General features: G+C 37.6%; 3 protein-coding genes across 3 annotated transcripts; 1 reads left to right on the plus strand and 2 right to left on the minus strand.

Moving 5' to 3' along the window:
• The first annotated feature begins 339 nt into the window (after positions 1-339).
• Positions 340-891, plus strand: LOC122195459 (secreted RxLR effector protein 161-like). The gene has a single exon (XM_042897372.1). The coding sequence runs from the start codon at positions 340-342 to the stop codon at positions 889-891; it is 552 nt and encodes a 183-aa protein (XP_042753306.1).
• A 1,800-nt stretch (positions 892-2,691) lies between these two features.
• On the minus strand, positions 2,692-3,276 carry LOC111903736 (auxin-responsive protein SAUR21-like). The gene has a single exon (XM_023899495.3). It carries the CDS (start codon positions 3,175-3,177, stop codon positions 2,881-2,883), a length of 297 nt encoding a protein of 98 aa, XP_023755263.1. The 5' UTR covers positions 3,178-3,276; the 3' UTR covers positions 2,692-2,880.
• Positions 3,277-5,511: 2,235 nt separating this feature from the next.
• Positions 5,512-6,149, minus strand: LOC111903735 (auxin-responsive protein SAUR21). Its single transcript, XM_023899494.3, has one exon. It carries the CDS (start codon positions 6,048-6,050, stop codon positions 5,754-5,756), a length of 297 nt encoding a protein of 98 aa, XP_023755262.1. The 5' UTR covers positions 6,051-6,149; the 3' UTR covers positions 5,512-5,753.
• Between the last annotated feature and the right edge of the window lie 13,209 nt (positions 6,150-19,358).

A 19,358-nucleotide genomic window follows, 5' to 3' on the forward strand; every position in this document is an offset into this window, starting at 1 on the left:
GCTTGGAACATTCGTTTGGATAAAAGCTTAAAAAGGATTCGTTTAACAAAAAATTCACAAGAACCAGCTGTTTACAAAAGGAACTCAAAATACAAAATTCTTATTATTGGTGTCTATGTTGATGACTTGATCATTACCGGGTCGAACACTAACAATGTTGTCGAATTCAAAGAACAAATGAAGAAAGAATTCAAAATGAGTGACTGGGGATTACTTTCTTACTAGCTTGGAATCGAATTTTCAGAAAAGAAGTGGGGAATATCTTTGTGAGAAACGGCTTACGCAAAGAAGATTTTAGGGCAATTTTGGTTGCTAGATTGCAATCCGACAACGTCACCAATGGAACCTAAGTTGAAGATCAAGAAGGATGAAGATGGTAAAAAAGTTAATCTAACTGAAAACAGGCGAGTGGTAGGTTGTTTGAGGTACTTGACTCACACTCGACTAGACCTGTCATTTTCGGTTGGAATTGCAAGTCGTTTCATGGAGGAACTAACAACTTTGCATTTCCAAGTTGTGAAACACATCTTACGATACGTAAAAGGAACTGTTGACTATGGACTCAACTATGAAAGAGGTCGTGAACTTGAAGATATGGTTGGTTTTACCGATAGTGATCTTGGAGGTGACCTTGTTGATAGCAAGAGAACAAGTGGAATGATTTTCTATCTGGGAAGGAATGCGATAACTTGGCAATCCCAAAAGCAAAAGAATATTGATTTGTCCATGTGTGAAGCCGAGTTCATGGCAGCTACAACAGCAGCATGTCAAGCCATTTGGCTTGCGAATCTTGTGAAGGAGCTCATGGGACATCATATCATTCCTATCACCATATATGTCGATAAAAAGTCGGCAATCGCATTGATGAAAAATCTCGTGTTTCATGGTTGAAGCAAACACATTGACATTCCTTATCACTTTATACGAGAATGTGTTGAACGTGGGCAAATTATAGTGGAATATGTCAACTCGAAGGATAAACGGGCGGACATCTTTACAAAGGCTTTAGCATACGTGAAACATGGTGAAATGTGAAACATGATTGGAGTGATGAATCTCAATCCAAGTTCGGTTTAAGGGGGAGAGTGTGAGAGTAAGCCTAACTTTGTGTGAACCTCACATGAGTAGCTACACTACCCTCTTCTGTTGACAAGTGAATGCTTCATTTGTTGACATTAAAATGGCAGCTTCGTATGTTCACATAATGAACACAATAAATGGTAGCAATAGTAATTGTAGGCTTCTTTAAGTATAAATAAGAACTCAACTTCAGTTATAGTACCACTAAAATAGAGAGTGACAGAGTGAGTATTTGTAATAGAGAGTTCTTTTCCTTTTCTTGTAATTGAGCTAGTAAGCTTCTCCTTTTGTTCTAGTTCAGAATAAAAGTGTGTTTCAACCCCAACATTTTGTTCAAAGAGTACATAAAAAAAATCCTACTTGAGGCCTAAGGAGCTCACACATTTATAACTAGAATTTCATTGGAATATAATTAGAGGAGTAAAATATGATGGTTATCAGTGGAGAAATGGAAACACAATTATACAAATATACAGGTGTTTCTTACCGCAAACTATTATTCTAGCAGTAGGGTACATTGGATTACCGTAATGAATCAGATGAAGTGTTGGGGCATGTTTTAAGCCAAAACCTGGACACAAATACATAAGTTTTTTTTTTTTTCATGATGCCCACTTTTTTGGTTCAAATTATAAAATTTCAATGTATATGAACGGTAGAATCCCTATGTGTGTGTATCCCCCCCCCACCCCCCTCCTACACCCCCACCTAACGGCTAATCCATAATGTTAAAAGGGAATTTTGGAAAATTGTTGAAACAACTACTGATTGCTAGTTTCCCCATATACAGTTTCTTCTTATGTAGGAGTTGTGGCAAAGAGATACTCCTAGTATTCTCTAGTTAGGTACATACTTGATGCTTCAAATCTACTACACACTGATTGTAAAACTTCATTGTGGTATAAGAAACTATGTGCATCTCCTCTTTCCAAGCCTAACTATCTCTGGAGAACGCATCTCTAAGGACTTGTATCTTACGGATTGAACCATGTGCACAGAGTTTTAAATTATGGTAACTTGGATCTATGGCAGGTGCTAATTCTGTTATGGCCCATACTTGTCACTGAAAATGAGTGGTACAATACTTGGATCCATGACATTGTGATGGAAATATATGAACAATTAATTCCCACATGGTTATGTTTCTTAAATAGATTAAAATATTTTTTTTAGGCTTGTTACACAATACGTGGATGCAGCTGCAAAATAGTTGGGTCCCTCCAGAAAACAATTTCTACAAGTTAAAATAGTGCCTATTAACGGCACATATTTGTACTGTTATAACAATGTTTAAATATATTTTTTATTTTCTACATACCCAAGATCTTTTTAATTACAACTCTGAGTCCTATAGAGAAATCTATGCAGTGTGCTTAATACAGCATCATTGTGTAATTCTTACATAATAGTATTATTCTGCATTACGCTCTTAACTTTACTTACCAGAAAGAAATAATAACACCGTTACTTATGCTTTTGGTTGCTCATATCGGTCAGAACATAAGCTGTTTGTAGCTTAGGAGACTAAGGAGATAATACGTATAAGATACTCATATCAGTCTACCCACAGCCTTCAAATCGAATGAAAACTTCTCTTGAATAAACATCATATAGTGAATTTTGTTTTTCATTGAAGTCTAGCTTACATCGTTTAACAATACAAACTGGATTCAAAACGAATCTGAATTTGAATCCTAAACAACCTGGACAACCAAGAGTTGTCACGTGTTGCAAAAAGGTTAGTGATCAGTGAGTGCTTTACAAATCTATTTTTTACAACTACAATGCAATAAGTCAAGTTCATAATGCGACCAGACGATTTACGAGATCAAAGAATGTGTGCTCACTACAGGGGATTGTGAGGCCACCCATTGGATGGTCATATCCAAACTCTTCCTCAGCCTGATGTAATAACTCTTGAAATGAAGGTTGGCTCAACAAGGATACAGGAATCACAAAGCGCTTCTTTTCCTGTTCCCCAACATAAACTGCAAAATACCCTTTTGGTAGAGGCATTGTTGATGCGCGAGTTCCATTTGACAAAGACCGTTGGAGAATTTGTTTTGCTTGAATGATTCTTGGCATACGAATACCCATTTTTGTGAAGGTTGATGAATGAACTAAAACAATGTGAGAATATTTTCTTTGTTAAAAGATGTTTTGGAGGATTTGCAGAGGAATGTGTGCTGGTGCTTTGCCTATCACAAGCTTTATATAATGGTTTGTTAAAGGATCAAATGTACAATAATTGATAAAAGGGCAATTAAATTACCAATAGCGACATTTTGACAGAAAGACAATATCATGTGCTCTGTTTCTCAACTTGCAAGAAGGCATGATCTTACTTGCATGTCACAACCATATATTCAGAGATAATATTATGGATTAAACTTGTACTTGTAAACCCAAAAGAATTAAACATAGAGGATAACTTGTATGACCAGCATTCTATACATGGTATACGGTGAAGAACACTACAAACATCATGGGTCCATGTGATATTAATGGTACTGTGGCTCTTCTTCCTACGAAACCCAAAACTCTGGCTCAAATCTATGGAGTTTTCATATAACATCTGTGGCCAATGATGTATTATCTATATGGAAATAATTCATTGCAGCGATTAGCAATCCATTTTATATGCTTATCACATGTCTTTGTTTATCCAAACTAGTTTTATGAAAAATAAAATAACAAACCATTTGTTTCATAAGCATCATGAGGGATATTGATGTTGCTTTAAACAATGGAAATAGAGACTATGGTCCCATTTTTGTATGTAACTTTGGCATGGAACTATTTAGAGCTCAGTGTATTCTATGAAGAGAAACAAATTTTACCATCTAATATTTTGGCAATTAGAATTATACATACCTTGAAGTTTGTCCCTAGAAAGACAAAATTACCTCATATATTAGTTTCTTTTTGCTCAAAGACATATATAAAATGATACAATGAATTATCAAAACGGATCATGAGCTTTTGCGGAAATACATTTTCGTGCATGTAAAAAACTTATGCTTTCAGATTCTTAGGGAAGATGATATAGATACACATATCATGAAACATTTACCTAAAACTAATTTGTGCTTAAAAAGTAATAAATAGTAAAAAGAGTAGTATAATGGAATGAGGCTTCAGTGCATACAAGATTTAAATATTTGTATTCAGCTTACGGAATCTATTATTTAAATTTGAAATATACAACACTTGTCGTACTTCAACAGCGAACACTGCATGTTTTGTTTCTTTTTATGTTCTATTTTTTTATGTGTTGTACCTTCTAGTCCTTTTATATATTTCACTTTGCATTTTCTGTTCAAAGAATACATAAAAAATCCTACATGATGCCTAAGGAGCTTAGCCATTTAAAACTAGAATTTCATTGGAATATTATTAGAGGAGTACAATATGATGGCTATCCGTGGAGAAATGGAACCACAGTTATACAAATATACATGTGTTTCTTACCATAGACTATTATGCTGGCAGTAGGCTACATAGGATTACCGTAATGAATCAGATGAAGTGTTGGGGCATGTTTTAAGCCAAAATCTGGACACATATACAGAAGTTTTTTTTCTTCATGATGCCCACTTTTTTGGTTCAAATTATAAATTTTCAATGTACATGAAAATGGTAGAATCTCTATGTGTGTGTATCCATCCCCCCCCCCCCCCCCCCCCAACACACACACACACACACCTAATGGCTAAACCATAATGTTAAAAGGGAGTTTTAGAAAATAGTTGAAACAAGTACTGATTCGCAGTTTCCCCAAATAGAGTTTCTGCTTATGTGGGAGTTGTGGTAAAGAGATACTCCTAGTATGCTGTACTTAGGCACATACTTGATGCTTCAAATCTACTACACACTGATTGTAAGACTTCATTTTGTTATAAGAAACTATGTGCATCTCCTGTTTCCGAGCCTATCTATCCCTGGAGAACGCATCTCGAAGGACTTGTATCTTACGGATTGAACCATATGCACATAGTTTTAAATTATGGTAATTTGGATCTATGACAGGTGCTAATTCTGTTATGGCCCATACTTGTCACTGAAAATGAGTGGTACATACTTGGGTCCATGACCTTATGATGGAGAGATATGAACAATTAATTCCCACATGGTTATGTTTCTTAAATAGATTAAAATATTTTTTTGGCTTGTTATACAATACGTGGATGCAGCTGCAAAATAGTTGGGTCCCTCCAGAAAACAATTTCTTAAAGTTAAAATAGTGCCTATTATCCGCACATATTTGTACTGTTATAACAATGTTTAAATTTTTTTATTTTTTACATACCCAAAATCTTTTTAATTACAACTCTGAGTCCTATAGAGAAATCTATGCAGTGTGCTTAATACAGCATCATTAATTCTTACAAAATAGTATTGTTCCGCATTACACTCTTAATTTTACATACCTGAAAGAAAGAATAACACCATTACTTAAGCTTTTTGTTGCTCATAATAGTATTATTCCGAATTTTGTTTTTCATTGAAGTCTAGCTTACATCGTTTAACAATACAAACTGGATTCAAAATGAATCTGAATTCGAATCCTAAACAACCTGGACAACCAAGAGTTGTCACGTGTTGCAAAAAGGTTAGTGATCAGTGAGTGCTTTGCAAATCTTTTTTTACAACTACAATGCTATAAGTCGAGTTCATAATGCGCCAAGACGATTTGCAAGATCAAAAAATGTGTGCTCACTACAGGGGATTGTGAGGCCACCCATTGGATGGTCATATCCAAACTCTTCCTCAGCCTGATGTAATAACTGTTGAAATGAAGGTTGGCTCAACAAGGATACAGGAATCACAAAGCGCTTCTTTTCCTGTTCCCCAACATAAACTGCAAAATACCCTTTTGGTAGAGGCATTGTTGATGCGCGAGTTCCATTTGACAAAGACCGTTGGAGAATTTGTTTTGCTTGAATGATTCTTGGCATACGAATACCCATTTTTGTGAAGGTTGATGAATGAACTAAAACAATGTGAGAATATTTTCTTTGTTAAAAGATGTCTTGGAGGATTTGCAGAGGAATGTGTGCTGGTGCTTTGCCTATCACAAGCTTTATATAATGGTTTGTTAAAGGATCAAATGTACAATAATTGATAAAAGGGCAATTAAATTACCGATAGCGACATTGTGACAGAAAGACAATATCATGTGCTTTGTTTCTCAACTTGCAAGAAGGCATGATCTTTCTTGCATATCACAACCATATATTCAGAGATAATATTATGGATTAAACTTGTACATGTAAACCCAAAAGAATTAAACATAGAGGATAACTTGTATGGCCAGCATTCTATACAACGTACGCAGTGAACTGTTACATCATGGGCCCTTGTGATATTAATGGTAGTGTGGCTCTGCTTGCTAAGAAACCCAAAATTTTGGCTCAAATATATGGATTTTTCTTATAACATGTGGAGCCAATGATGTATTATCTGTATGGATATAATTCATTGCAGCGATTAGCAATAAAATCTATAAGGTTGATCACATGTTTTTGTTTTTCAAAACTAGTTTTATAAAAAGTAAAATAATAAATGATTTGTTAGATAAACACCTTGAGGGATATTGATGTGGCTTTAAACAATGGAAAGTCCCAGTCAATATGATGTTTTCCTGTTTAATTAAAAGGTGTACTTATTTATTGCAAAAATATTTTTTATAACAATAAAATAATAAACGATTTGTTTGATAAGCTTCACGAGGGACATTTGTCACGGCAAAAAATTTATCCAACATGTCGTGAAGTTTAAATTCATAAATGAATTACAAATTTTTTTTCTTCCTTGTTACAGCTAGAAAGATAAAGGCATGTGATGTTGCTTCCACTTCACCATATGTCACCATCCCTCATCTAAATTTCCTTATATCCTCTGGATTTAAAAACCATTCAAGATGAATAACACAACCACAGACTGACAACTTTTCAGCAAGAAGTCGCGTTTTGATAATTTTCATTCGCTGTCTGCTTTTTTCTGTTATGAGATAATACCCTCCTTGAAAAATGGCCATCCTAATGCCCCGCATCACTGAGGCAAAGAAAATTTTTAGACAGTCATTCTCAAATGGAAGCAGCACAAAAAATATATATGAATATCCGAAAGGCTGTTTAGCGGTTTATGTTGGTGAGCAAGATAAGAAGCGATTTGTGGTTCCTGTATGGTTGTTAAGCCGACCTACTTTTCAAGAACTACTAGATCAAGCTGAGGTTGAATTCGGGTATATTCATGCAATGGGCGACCTGACAATTCCATGTAGTGAATACACATTCGCTGATCTAGCTTCTCGAGCATTATGACTTGTATACAACATTCTTTGTTACCTTGAATAGCTAGAATATTCCCATTTTTGTAAATAGAGACACCTAGAGTATTTTTATTAGTTGTAATATGTAACAACCCGTTATCCCGGGCATTATAAACCGAGTCTTGTAACCCCCCTTTTTAATGTAATGGGAATATCATCGATAAATGAAAGTCGTAGATAACATTAAACCGTGAGCGTACACAAAAAGAACGTCCAAATCTGACTTCGCATAAGGAAGTTATGATTTTTCAAAGAAATTCCTTAAAAACGATTAGTTATAAAATAAATAATAAAAATAATTTTGGAATTTGCCAACGGAGTCTAAACGAAAGTTGTAGATCGTAGTCTCACCTACGCGTGGATATAAAGACCATCGAAAACGGAGTTCGTATGAAGAAGATATGGATTTTTGAAGTTTATTAAATAAATTAATTATTTATTTAATTCAAAATTCGGATATTATCCGAAGAGGAGTCAGCGTCCTTCTTCGAAGTACGCGCTGCGTACTCCTGTACGCCCCGCGTAACCGAGAGGATTGGCCTCGGATCGTCCACGTCGCCATATCCGAGGAAGCCGACCCGTCCGACCCGTCCGACCCGTCCGACCCGGCGTCCCATCCGACCCACCTCCCCAGCAACCCGTCCCATCCGACCCGATAACCCAAGAACCCGTCCCATCCGAACCGAGGCAGTCGAGGCCTCGGTCATGCATGACGTACGCGTACGCAGCGCGTACGAGCGTACGCCCCGCGTACCGAGGCAGACTTGCCTTCCTATAAATAGAATGCGAGGGTTTCCAAAGAAAGGGTTCATTTCTCTTCTCTCTCTCTCAGCATTTCCTCGTTTTCCGTGTCCGTTCAAACCCGAAGCTCTGGTCTTTTTGGCTCAAGTCCCGAAGGCCGATTCTACTCCCGAGATTCCCGAGAATCCCGAGAAAAATCAGTTTCCCGAGACGAAACTCTGCTCGGTTTTCCACCTCACAATCTTCAAACTATCAGGTGAGTTCATATCCCCTTCGAACACTCTTTAAATACATTTTAAATGTTTTATACTCTTTTTGGGGAGGAATACAAGTATACACATGACTAAAATCGTGTGAAACATTAACATTTTCATATACTTTTCATACTGTTGTTGTGACTATCTTGTGAAGTTATTATGATACAAAACCCCTCACAACACAGCTTTACCCTCTTTGGGATATAATATGTTTATAAATAGAAATATGTTTTATTTATACGTTTACATACAAACACATCATATCAAGGGTAACATTCTTTACTAAGTCATTTCATGCATTCAAAGAACTTATGATTTATGCTTTGTCAAACATTGTGATAGAGGTTCAACTTTGCATACAAACTACTACTTTAATACAGACTTAGTTGAGAATCCATGAGACGTGTATATCTTCAAACGTTACTTTCTTTATTAGAAAGTAATGCTGCAAGTCCTGTCTATAACCAGAGTCTCCCGTTCGGAGAACGTGTCAAATGTGTATAGATCTATACGGGAAGTCATGATCCCGCGCCCTGACTGTTAGCTACAGTCCGTCTTTTGGGGTGACAGTTGTCATAACGCTACGACGCCTGAAGAACGTCGCTACAGGCATATTATGTTCAGTATGGTTATAAAACTCATCGGATATACAATTATTATGGTATTATGCTTTTATGAAAGAGTAGCTTTTAAAACTATTCTTCATCTAACAAATGCGATCTTCGTATAGCTTTATTATATAAAACTATGCCACACTTTTCGAGCACATCGGTTGCTTGCGATTTTCGGTCTTAGAGATTGCCAGTTATGTCAGGAAAATAAGGGTTTTTCCTGTATACAAACCAAACAACTAATAGGAAAATAAGGGATTTTCTCGGTACAATTAGTTGCAATTTACATCACGAACATTCATATGCATTGCATACTTTTATAAGAAAACAAGGGTTTTTCTGGAAAACATGCAACCACTTTCGAATGGCATACATCTTCTCAAAACACTACTTATGAACTCACCAACTTAAATGTTGACACTTTTTCTTTGAAATAACTTGTATTCTCAGGAAACCGCTAGCCAGGTAGCAACTACTTCTGAAGACTAACGCATTGGCGTTAGTAACATATTTTGGATCACCATTTTATATTTGATTTCTTTTGCAAACATGTAACATCTACGATTATGTAAACATTTTGGAAACTTTAATATATATATATGGTGGTGTGTACTTTCCTTTCTATGAACTGTTATGATACTGAATATGACGTCCCCCGCCCCCGAACGTTTCCGCCGTTCAGGTTTGGGGGTGTGACATAATAGAAAAAAAATTTCCCGTTTCTGTATGTAACTATAACATGGAACTATTTAGAAGTCTGTGTATTTTATTAATTCTTAGTCAACTACTCATTTACCTTTTGAAATTATTCATACAGATCTATGGACCTCCCCTGTGTTAAGCTGTAATGGGGACCGCTACTATATTATCTTTTTGGACGACAAAACAATTATTTATGGATTTATCCTCTAGCAAAGAAGTCTCAAGATTTTTCAATCTTCATCCAATTCTTTTCTATGGTCAAAACACAATTCCATTACACATTTAGAACCATACAATGTGACAACGATCGTGAGTTTGATAACCAGCAATTTCACAACTTTTGCTCTCAAAATGGCCTTCAATTCCAATTTTCTTCTCCACACACATCCCCTGAAAATGGAAAATCAGAACGTAAAATACGATCCATTAATAATATCATCCACACTCTTCTCGCCAACTCAAATGTACCCATGAACTTTTGGCACCATGCACTCCAACATGCTACCTACCTGTTAAACATTCTCCCTAGTAATTTCCAATCTCACCCTTACACATCTTCTATATAATCTTTAACCCTCATGTTCATGCCTTTGTACCTTTAGTTGTTTATCTTACCCACTTACTCCACGTCCCATCATCCACAATCTCCAAAAACGCTCCGAGCCTTGCATTTTCTTACGCCACCCCATCAATCATTGAGGGTACAAATGTTTTGACATGCAAAATAAAAACATTATTATCACCGCCATGTCATATTTGATGAAAATTACTCTCCCTATCTTAACCTATCATCACTGACCCCTCGATGATAATATGACATGGCGGTGATAATAATTACTTTCCCTATCTTAACCTATCATCACTGACCCCTCGATGATAATATGACATGACCACATTAATGGGTGTGGGTTTGATGGGTACAAATGTTTTGACATGCAAAATAAAAACATTATTATCACCACCATGTCATATTTGACGAAAATTACTTTCCCTTTCTTAACCTATCATCACTGACCCCTCGATGCAAAATAAAAACATTATTATCACCGCCATTTTCTTACGCCACCCCAACTATCATCAAACCCACACCCATTAATGTGGTCCAAATCCATCCCAGCAGCCATAACACAGCTAAGCCTTCACCATCGGCTGTTAACACTACTCCGACAGCCACTCCACCACCTCCCTTAATCACTTACTCACGTCATACAAGGCCTAACCCTCCGCAACCACCTACCACAACAATGCTTCTGGTTCGAACCCCCCCGCCCATCACCTCACAAAAACCTTTTGTTCCTCCTACTCATACTATCCACACCATAAGTATATCTGACATTGCTGAACCAAAAACAACACTAAAACATCCATACTTCTACTACTATCTCCCTTATACCTCGAACCCAATAGAAACAATACTTAAAAAACTAGATAGGAATAAATCCATGACAAATGAGTTTCAAGCCCATATTGATAATAAAGCGTGGGAGTTAGTCCCGACACATCATAATATGAATATAGTGCGCAGTATGTGGATTTATTGACATAAAACTAAGTTTGATAGTGCTTTAGAGTGATACAAAACTCGTTTGGTTTGTGATGGCAGGTCTTAAAAAGCAGGTATCGACTGTAGCATAACATTCAGCCCCGTGGTAAAGCCGACAACAATTCGTACTGTTTTGTCCATATCTCTTTCTAATGAGTGCCAAATTCAACAACAAGACATGAAAAATGTGTTTCTACATGAGCATCTACATGAAACGGGTTACATGCATCAAATACATAAGTTTTTTTTATCATGATGCCCGCTTTTTGGTTCATATTATAAATCTTTAATGTATATGAAAATGGTAGAATCCCTATGTGTGTTAATCCCCCCGCCCTCTTCATCCCTCCTAAAGGCTAATCCATAATGTTAAAAGGGAGTTTTGGAAAATTGTTGAAACAACTACCGAATACTAGTTTTCCCCACATAGAGTTTCTGCTTATCTGGGAGTTTTGCCAAGGAGATACTCTTAGTATGGTGTAGTTAGTTACATACTTGATGATTGAAATCTACTACACACTCATTGTAAAATTGAATTTTGTTATAAGAAGCTATGTGCATCTCCCTTTTCTGAACCTAACTATGTCTGGAGAACGAATCTCTAATGACTTGTTTCTTAGGGATTGAGCCTTGAGCACATACTTTTTGTTAGTCGAAGATATCCTTACTTATATTTAGAAAGTATTGTTATAGTTGATAGACCTTATCTTTATTGTAGATAGCGATAGGATGTTGTATAAATACAAATTGTAAATCTTGGGAATGAGATACGAGAAATATACCAATTAACATCATATCAAATACGAAATTTCCTTAGCTTACAAATATTATTGACCCTACTCCGCCTCTTGTTCTTCTCTATACGCTATTTTTTTCTCTTCTTCTTCTTCTCCAATGACCCAAAATCTCATCCAGCAATTATAGTCAAAAACATACGAAATTTCATTCTGTTTATACTAGAGATGGAGAGTGGACAGTACACCTCATGGGTAAATTATTTCACATCCATTGTCAGGCTTTTCAGGTTCCAAATCACATCGACTCTAAAATCATCCCTCCCTTAAAACCTGCTTCTTCTTCAACCTCCACCCAAGCGGACAAAAACAAAGCATCATCAGAGCTTGAAGCTTGGTAACGACTCGATGCTATTTTTCTCGAATAGATCTACAACACATTTTCAAATGATCTGTTGTACACAATTCTAAGACCAAATACCACATCATGTTAGGACAACCCTTGAAAAAAATTCAAGATATCCAGAGCACTCAAGCTGTCTATCTTCATAGAACATTTGTTTCTATAAGACTTGACCACCACCTTAAAATCTCCTCTACTGCCAACCCATGAAGATCTTAATTGATCAACTAGTAAATGTTGTAAAACTCGGTGTCCGATCAACATCTTGTTCTTCAACTAATTGTTGGTCTCACCGAAAGCTATGAAGGAGTCGCGATGATCATCTATAAAACAACACACTTACCTGATTTCTACGAACTTCCATCCAAAATCATCATGGAAGAAGCTCGAAAAGGTCATTAGGTTGCGGTCACTATTGCATCCCTAACCGGAGGCATCTCCGTTACCGCCTTGACTGCTTCAGCACCAATCTCTCATCTAAATTTTTGCGATAGTAGGCGTCTTAACAAATAACAGAAAGATCCTTCCAATTCTCATGTACGTGGACAGCGTAGTGGAGGACATGGTCGTGGATGATTTTCCAGCGGGCATAGAGGCGATACCAATAATAATCAACCTCAAAAATGTACAATCGGGGGTCCCGCCCCTATCAGCCATGGACTACATTCCCACCATGGGCTTTTCCCAACTATACAACATGGGCATACACCATGCCATATCCAAATCAGCAATATGGATCCACTAGAACTCCATTAGTTGCCCCCAAGATTCTAGGAAATCGACATCAGCAGGCCTATCTAGTGGCATAAATCTACTACACACAAACTTATTACGAGCAAGCTTTTCACACAATGATACTACACCCACCTGATCAGAATTGGTATGTTGGTACCAGAGCAACATCAGACATGGCTCACAACATAGGTAACTTTACGTCTTATATCAATAACGATCTTTATCGGGATGTAATTGTCAGTAATGGTTCCACTATTCCAATTCATGGCATCGATAATCAAACACTTCCTTACCCTCTTCCTCCTTTAATTTTTATCAATGTTATTCACACTCAAAATGTTATTAAAAATCTTTTATGCATTCCTCACTTTACTATAAGCAACAATGTTTCCGAGGAATTTGACCCGTTTGGTTTTGATGTGAAGGACTTCTCGATGCAGACTCCAATGAGTCAGAAATACAACACAACTTCTGGATATACTGGCTTCCTCTTGAATCCTCAAGCTTCTCCTTCCTTCTTCAAGCTTCAAAATCACCAAGAACACACAATAATGGCTCAAAACACTCAAATGTGGATTAGGGTTTCATAGCTAGGGTTTGGGGAGATGGAGGCTGCAAATTAGGCCACCTATTGGAGGTTAAGGTGCATAAATAGGGTGGAAACCCTAAAAATTAGGGTTTCACTCTTGCAGTCGTACTCATTGAGGTGGGGCTCTCAACTCGTCGAGTAGACTACGAGTCCCACATCAAAATTCCATTCCTACTCGACGAGTTTGGGGCCTCCAACTCGTCGAGTCCCTTAGCAAAAATGAATAATTTGGTTTATTACACATACCAGGATCCGGGAGTTACAAATATCCCCACTTATTTTATACTTCATCCTCGAAGTCTGCTGCTTCTGGGAATAGCTATGGGGTAGTTCTCACTCATCTTGTCCTCCGGATCCCAAGTCCATTTTGAGCCCTTTTGGTGCTGCCATTGCACCTTCACTAACTCAAACCTCTTGTTCCTCAAATCCTTCATCTTCCTATAAAGGATGGCTATCGGTTGCTCGATGTAGTTCATGCTATCATCCACCTGAATATCCTCTAGGGGCACCACTGCAGAGTCATCTACCAAGCACTTCCTCAATTGAGAGACATGAAAGGTGTTATGGATCTGACTAAGCTCGGCTAGAAAATCCGGCCTATATGCCACCTTGCCCACCCGGACTATAACCCTAAAAGGGTCAATGTACCTGGGGCCCAACTTGCCCCGCTTCCGGAACCGGATCACACCTTTCTAAGGTGACACCTTCAGGAGGACCATATCTCCTACCTGAAACACCAGGTCCGAACGACGCTTGTCGACATAACTTTTTTGTCGAGTCTAAGCAGTCTGAAGCCTGCTCTGGACCTATTGGATCCTCCATGTCGTCTTGAGTACCACTTCGGTACTCCCCATGACCCTCTACCCAACCTCACCCCAACATATTGGGGTTCTGCACTTCCTCCCATAATGCATCTAAAAGGGAGGACGGTCGATGCTCGCGTAATAACTATTATTGTAGGAAAACTCCACCAAGGGAAGGTAGATATCCCAGGTACCAGCAAAGTCTAAGACACACACTCGCAGCATATCCTCCAAGATCTGGATGGTCCGCTAGCTCTGACCATCCGTCTGTGAGTGGAAAGCGGTGCTAAAATGGAGACAAGTACCCAGCTCGTTGTGAAATTTCTTCCAGAATCTGGAAGTAAATTGCACATCCTGATCGGAAATCACGGAAACCGGCACTTCGTGTCGAGATACTACCTATATCATGTAGATGTCAACCAGCTTCTTGACCGAAATGCTCTCCTGGATCGAAATGAAATGGGCACTCTTGGTCAACCAATCCACGATGACCCAAATCGAATTCGATCCCTGTGCGGTCCTAGGAAGCTTCGTGATAAAATCCGTAGTAATATCCTCCCATTTCTACACATGGATATCCAACGGTGGTTTCTTGATGCGATGCCTCTGGTGCTCGGCCTTGACCTTCCTGCAGGTCAAGCACCTCTCAACGTACTAGGCTACATCCTGCTTCATGCAGGGCCACCAGTAATCAGGACAAAGATCTCTATACATCTTTTTCGCCCCGGGATGAACGAAAAATCTAGACTTGTGCGCCTCCTCCATCAGAATCTGGAGCACAAGTCAGCTCCGCAGACAAACCGAACGTAGTTGCAGACGCTCTACGCCGCAAGTCAGCTGGATCTTCTACCCCAGTGACATGTATAAGGATATCAGTGGATTCTCCACATGTGAACTTCATCAGGGAAGCTCAGGTAGAGGGGTATGTGTGAAGCTTGAGAGGATTAGGGGTGAGAACACCCGGTTTGTGTAGCATAGCCAAGGATTATTTACCTGTTGTGGTTGGGTCTGGGTTTCGATATCTGGTGGGTTCAGACAGACCATATTGAAGGAGGCTCATAAGTCTCACTTCTCTTTTCATCCATGGGCCACCAAGATGTACCAGGATTTACGATTGAGTTATTGGTGTCTGTGCATGAAGTGGGAGATCGCTTCGTACGTTGAGTGGTGCTTGACCTACAGGATAGTCAATGCCAAGCACCAGAGGCCACATGGCAAGCTGCAGACTCTAGAGATTCCCATGTGAAAATGAGAGCAGATCACGATGGACTTCATCACTAAATTGCCGTGAACGGAAAAGGGGTTCGACACTATATGGGTCATCATGGATCGATTGACCAAGAGTGCTCATCTTTTGCCCATTCGGAAGATTTCACCGGCCGAGAAGCTGGCCGATGTGTATATGTGCGATATTGTCGTTCGTCATGGGGTTCTAGTCTCTATCGTGTAAGACCATGACGTTTGGTTTACCTCCCGTTTCTGGCAGAAGTTCCATGAGGAGCTGGGCATACAGTTGCACTTCAGTACATCCTATCATCTTCAGACAGACATTTCAAGAACTACTAGATCAATATCTGAGGATCAATTCGGGTATGCTCATCCGATGGGCAGCCTGACAATTCCATGTAGTGAATACACATTCACGGATCTAGCTTCTCCTTTGGGCGCATTATGACTTATGTACAATATTGTTTGTTACCTTGAATAACTAACTGACAACTTGAATATTTCTTATCAGTTGTAAATAGAGACAATTTGCCCATTTTTGTACGTAACTTTAACACGGAATTATTTAGAGTTCATTGTATTATGTTTGGCGTTAAGATATAAGACATGAAGAGCAAGGAATTTCGCCGTCTATTATTTTGGCAATTAGAATTTTTCATACATTGAAGTTTGTCCCTAGAAAGAAAAAATCACCGCATATATTAGTTTCTTTTGTCTCAAAGCGATATATAAAACAATACAATGATTTATCAAAATGGATCATGAGCTTTTGTGGCAATTCATTTTTCTGCATGTAAAAAATTTATGCTTTCATATTCTTAGGGCATATGATATAAATACACATACCATGAAACAATTACCAAAACCTATGATGTGCTTAAAAGTAATAAATACTAAACAGAGAGTAGTAAAGGAGAATAAGGTTGCAGTTCATACATGATTTAAATATATCTATTCCGCTTATGGAATATATTATTTAAATTTGAAGTACACAACACTTGCCTTACTTCAACAGAGAACACTAGATGTTCTGTTTCTTTTTATGTTCTATTTTTTATGGGTTGTACCTTCTAGTATTTTATTATATTTCACTATGCATTTTCTGTTCAAATAATACATAAAAAATCCAACCTATGCCTAAGGAGCTCACACATTGATAGCAAGATTTTCGTTGAAATATAATTAGAGGAGTACAATATGATGACTGTCAGTGTAGAATTTGAAACACAGTTATACAAATATACAAGTGTTTCTTACTACGAACTATTATGTTGGCATTAGGCTACATAGGAATACCTTAATGAATCAAATGAAGAGTTGGGACATGTTTTAAGACAAAATTGGACACAAATATAGAAGTTTTTCTTCACTGTTATAACAATTTTTAAATATATTTTTATTTTTCATTCAGCAAAAGATTTAGTTAATTACAATTGTGATTCCTATAGAGAAATCTATGCAGCGTGTTTAATACAACATCATTGTGTAATTCTTACATAAAAGTATTGTGAGTCCTATAGAGAAATCTATGCAGTGTGCTTAATACAACATCATTAAGTAATTCATACATAATATTATTGTGAACCATCATAATATTATTGGTCAAATGTAATATAGACTTAGGGTTAGTTTGGTAATTTTAATAGGTAGTTAGTTGTGGAAGTTGTTAGTCATAGTTATGTAATTGTCAAATAAAGGTTGCGATAGTGATGAATCAAAAAAGAATCATGATGGTTCAAAAAGTTACAATAGTTCTGAAGGGTTATGTTGGTTCAGTGTCTCAACCAGTTTCTAATGTGTGTGTGTGTATGTATATATATATATATATATATATATATATATATATATATATATATATATATATATATATATATATATATATATATATATATGTGTGTGTGTGTGTGTGTGTGTGAATGTAATATGTAAATGTTGTTCTTGTTGGTTTCAAGCAAACTTATTCATGTTTTACAAAACAAGGGACAAAGAATTAACACAGGGAAAGAGGCAAATGTATCTATGTTTTTATTCACTGATAATGGAGAAGAAAACATGGGACAAATTACAAGGTACATCTTCCTATCAATTTAAACTAGAAATTTTGTACAAAGACAGGAAACAAACTTGACGAGTTGCCAAAGACCAGAAACTCACTCACTGGTATCTTTCATTTATTCAAAACTCATAAAAACGTGCATAAACATGAGATTCTAAATTAAACTTAACATTTTCCCCCTTAATTATGAATTTTTTGTACTCCAATCAAGTCTTGCATCTCCTCATGCTTTACCTTTGCTAATGACTTTGTGAGTATATCAGCCTTCTATCTTTTACCACTTATGTGAATCACTATTATATCACCATTCTCAACACACTCTCTGATGAAGTGATACCTCATTTCGATATGTTTACTTCGACCATGAACTACTAGGGTTTTCATTAGATCAAGGGCTGATTGATTATGAACAAACAATGTTACTAGTGGCACTCTTGGACCTGTGATTTCTGTAAGAAGTCGTATTAACCATTTACCCAGACAAGCTGCCATAGTGGCAGCGATGAATTCTGCCTCACATGATGACAGTGCCACAACTCTTTGAATTTGAGATGCCCATGTGAAAAAGTTTCCATTTACATAGAAGGTCATTCCCCCTGTGATTCTCCTATCATTAACATCCTTATCCAAGTCACTATCAGTGTAACCTAAAATGGTGACCTCTTTTCCTCCTTTCGTGTAGACTAAACCATGGTTCAAGGTTCCTTTTACATATGTAAGGATCCATTTTACTGTTTGGAGATGTTTTATCTTTAATACCACTTCATACCTATTGGTCTTCTTCCTTTTGGCAGTTCGACCAGGTTCTAAGTACTGTTCTTCTCAATCTCTGCCAATTATGCTTTCATTGCATCGACCCATTCCACCTTATCTTTTGCTTCTTGGTAAGTGGATGGTTCTTCAATATCTTGAACCATCATTAGCTGCTCTATTGCTTCATACAAGTCAGAGACTAAGCGATATCATTTAGGAGCACCACCACCGGTGGAGCTTGAGATAGTGCTAGACGAGTCGGGTGAAATTAGTGAATTGGGTGTTGACGGTGAGTTTAACGGGGTCAACAAGTTTGATGGACTTTCATGTGGGCCTGTTTGAGGATCCATCTAGTAGTTGGGCTGAGACCGACCAGCCCACATTAGTCTGTATTAACTGGGGATTCATTGGTACCATGACCATCGGGTGTAACTGGGATCGTACCATCTTCATCAACGACATTTTCATCATCGACAAAACCTTCATCGTCGAAGTCCAAACCATCAACGGTGAAGCTCATCCCTTGTGTTCCTCTGATTTTTGTTGTTCTCTCCCACATCCATGTCTTATCTTCCTCAAATACGACATTTCCTCTTACTTAAATCGACCCAGTATCAAGATCCAACAATTTATACGCTTTTGTTTGCTTTTCACTCCCCATATGTATAACAACTCTGCTTCTTTTATCCAACTACTTTAGGTAACACATAGCAATCATCATGTGTGCAACACACCCAAATACCCTCAGGTGGACCAATAGGTGGCTTACGACCGGTCCACATTTCATAAG

Source organism: Lactuca sativa, chromosome 8, assembly GCF_002870075.4.
Source record: "Lactuca sativa cultivar Salinas chromosome 8, Lsat_Salinas_v11, whole genome shotgun sequence".
Classification (NCBI taxonomy): domain Eukaryota; kingdom Viridiplantae; phylum Streptophyta; class Magnoliopsida; order Asterales; family Asteraceae; genus Lactuca; species Lactuca sativa.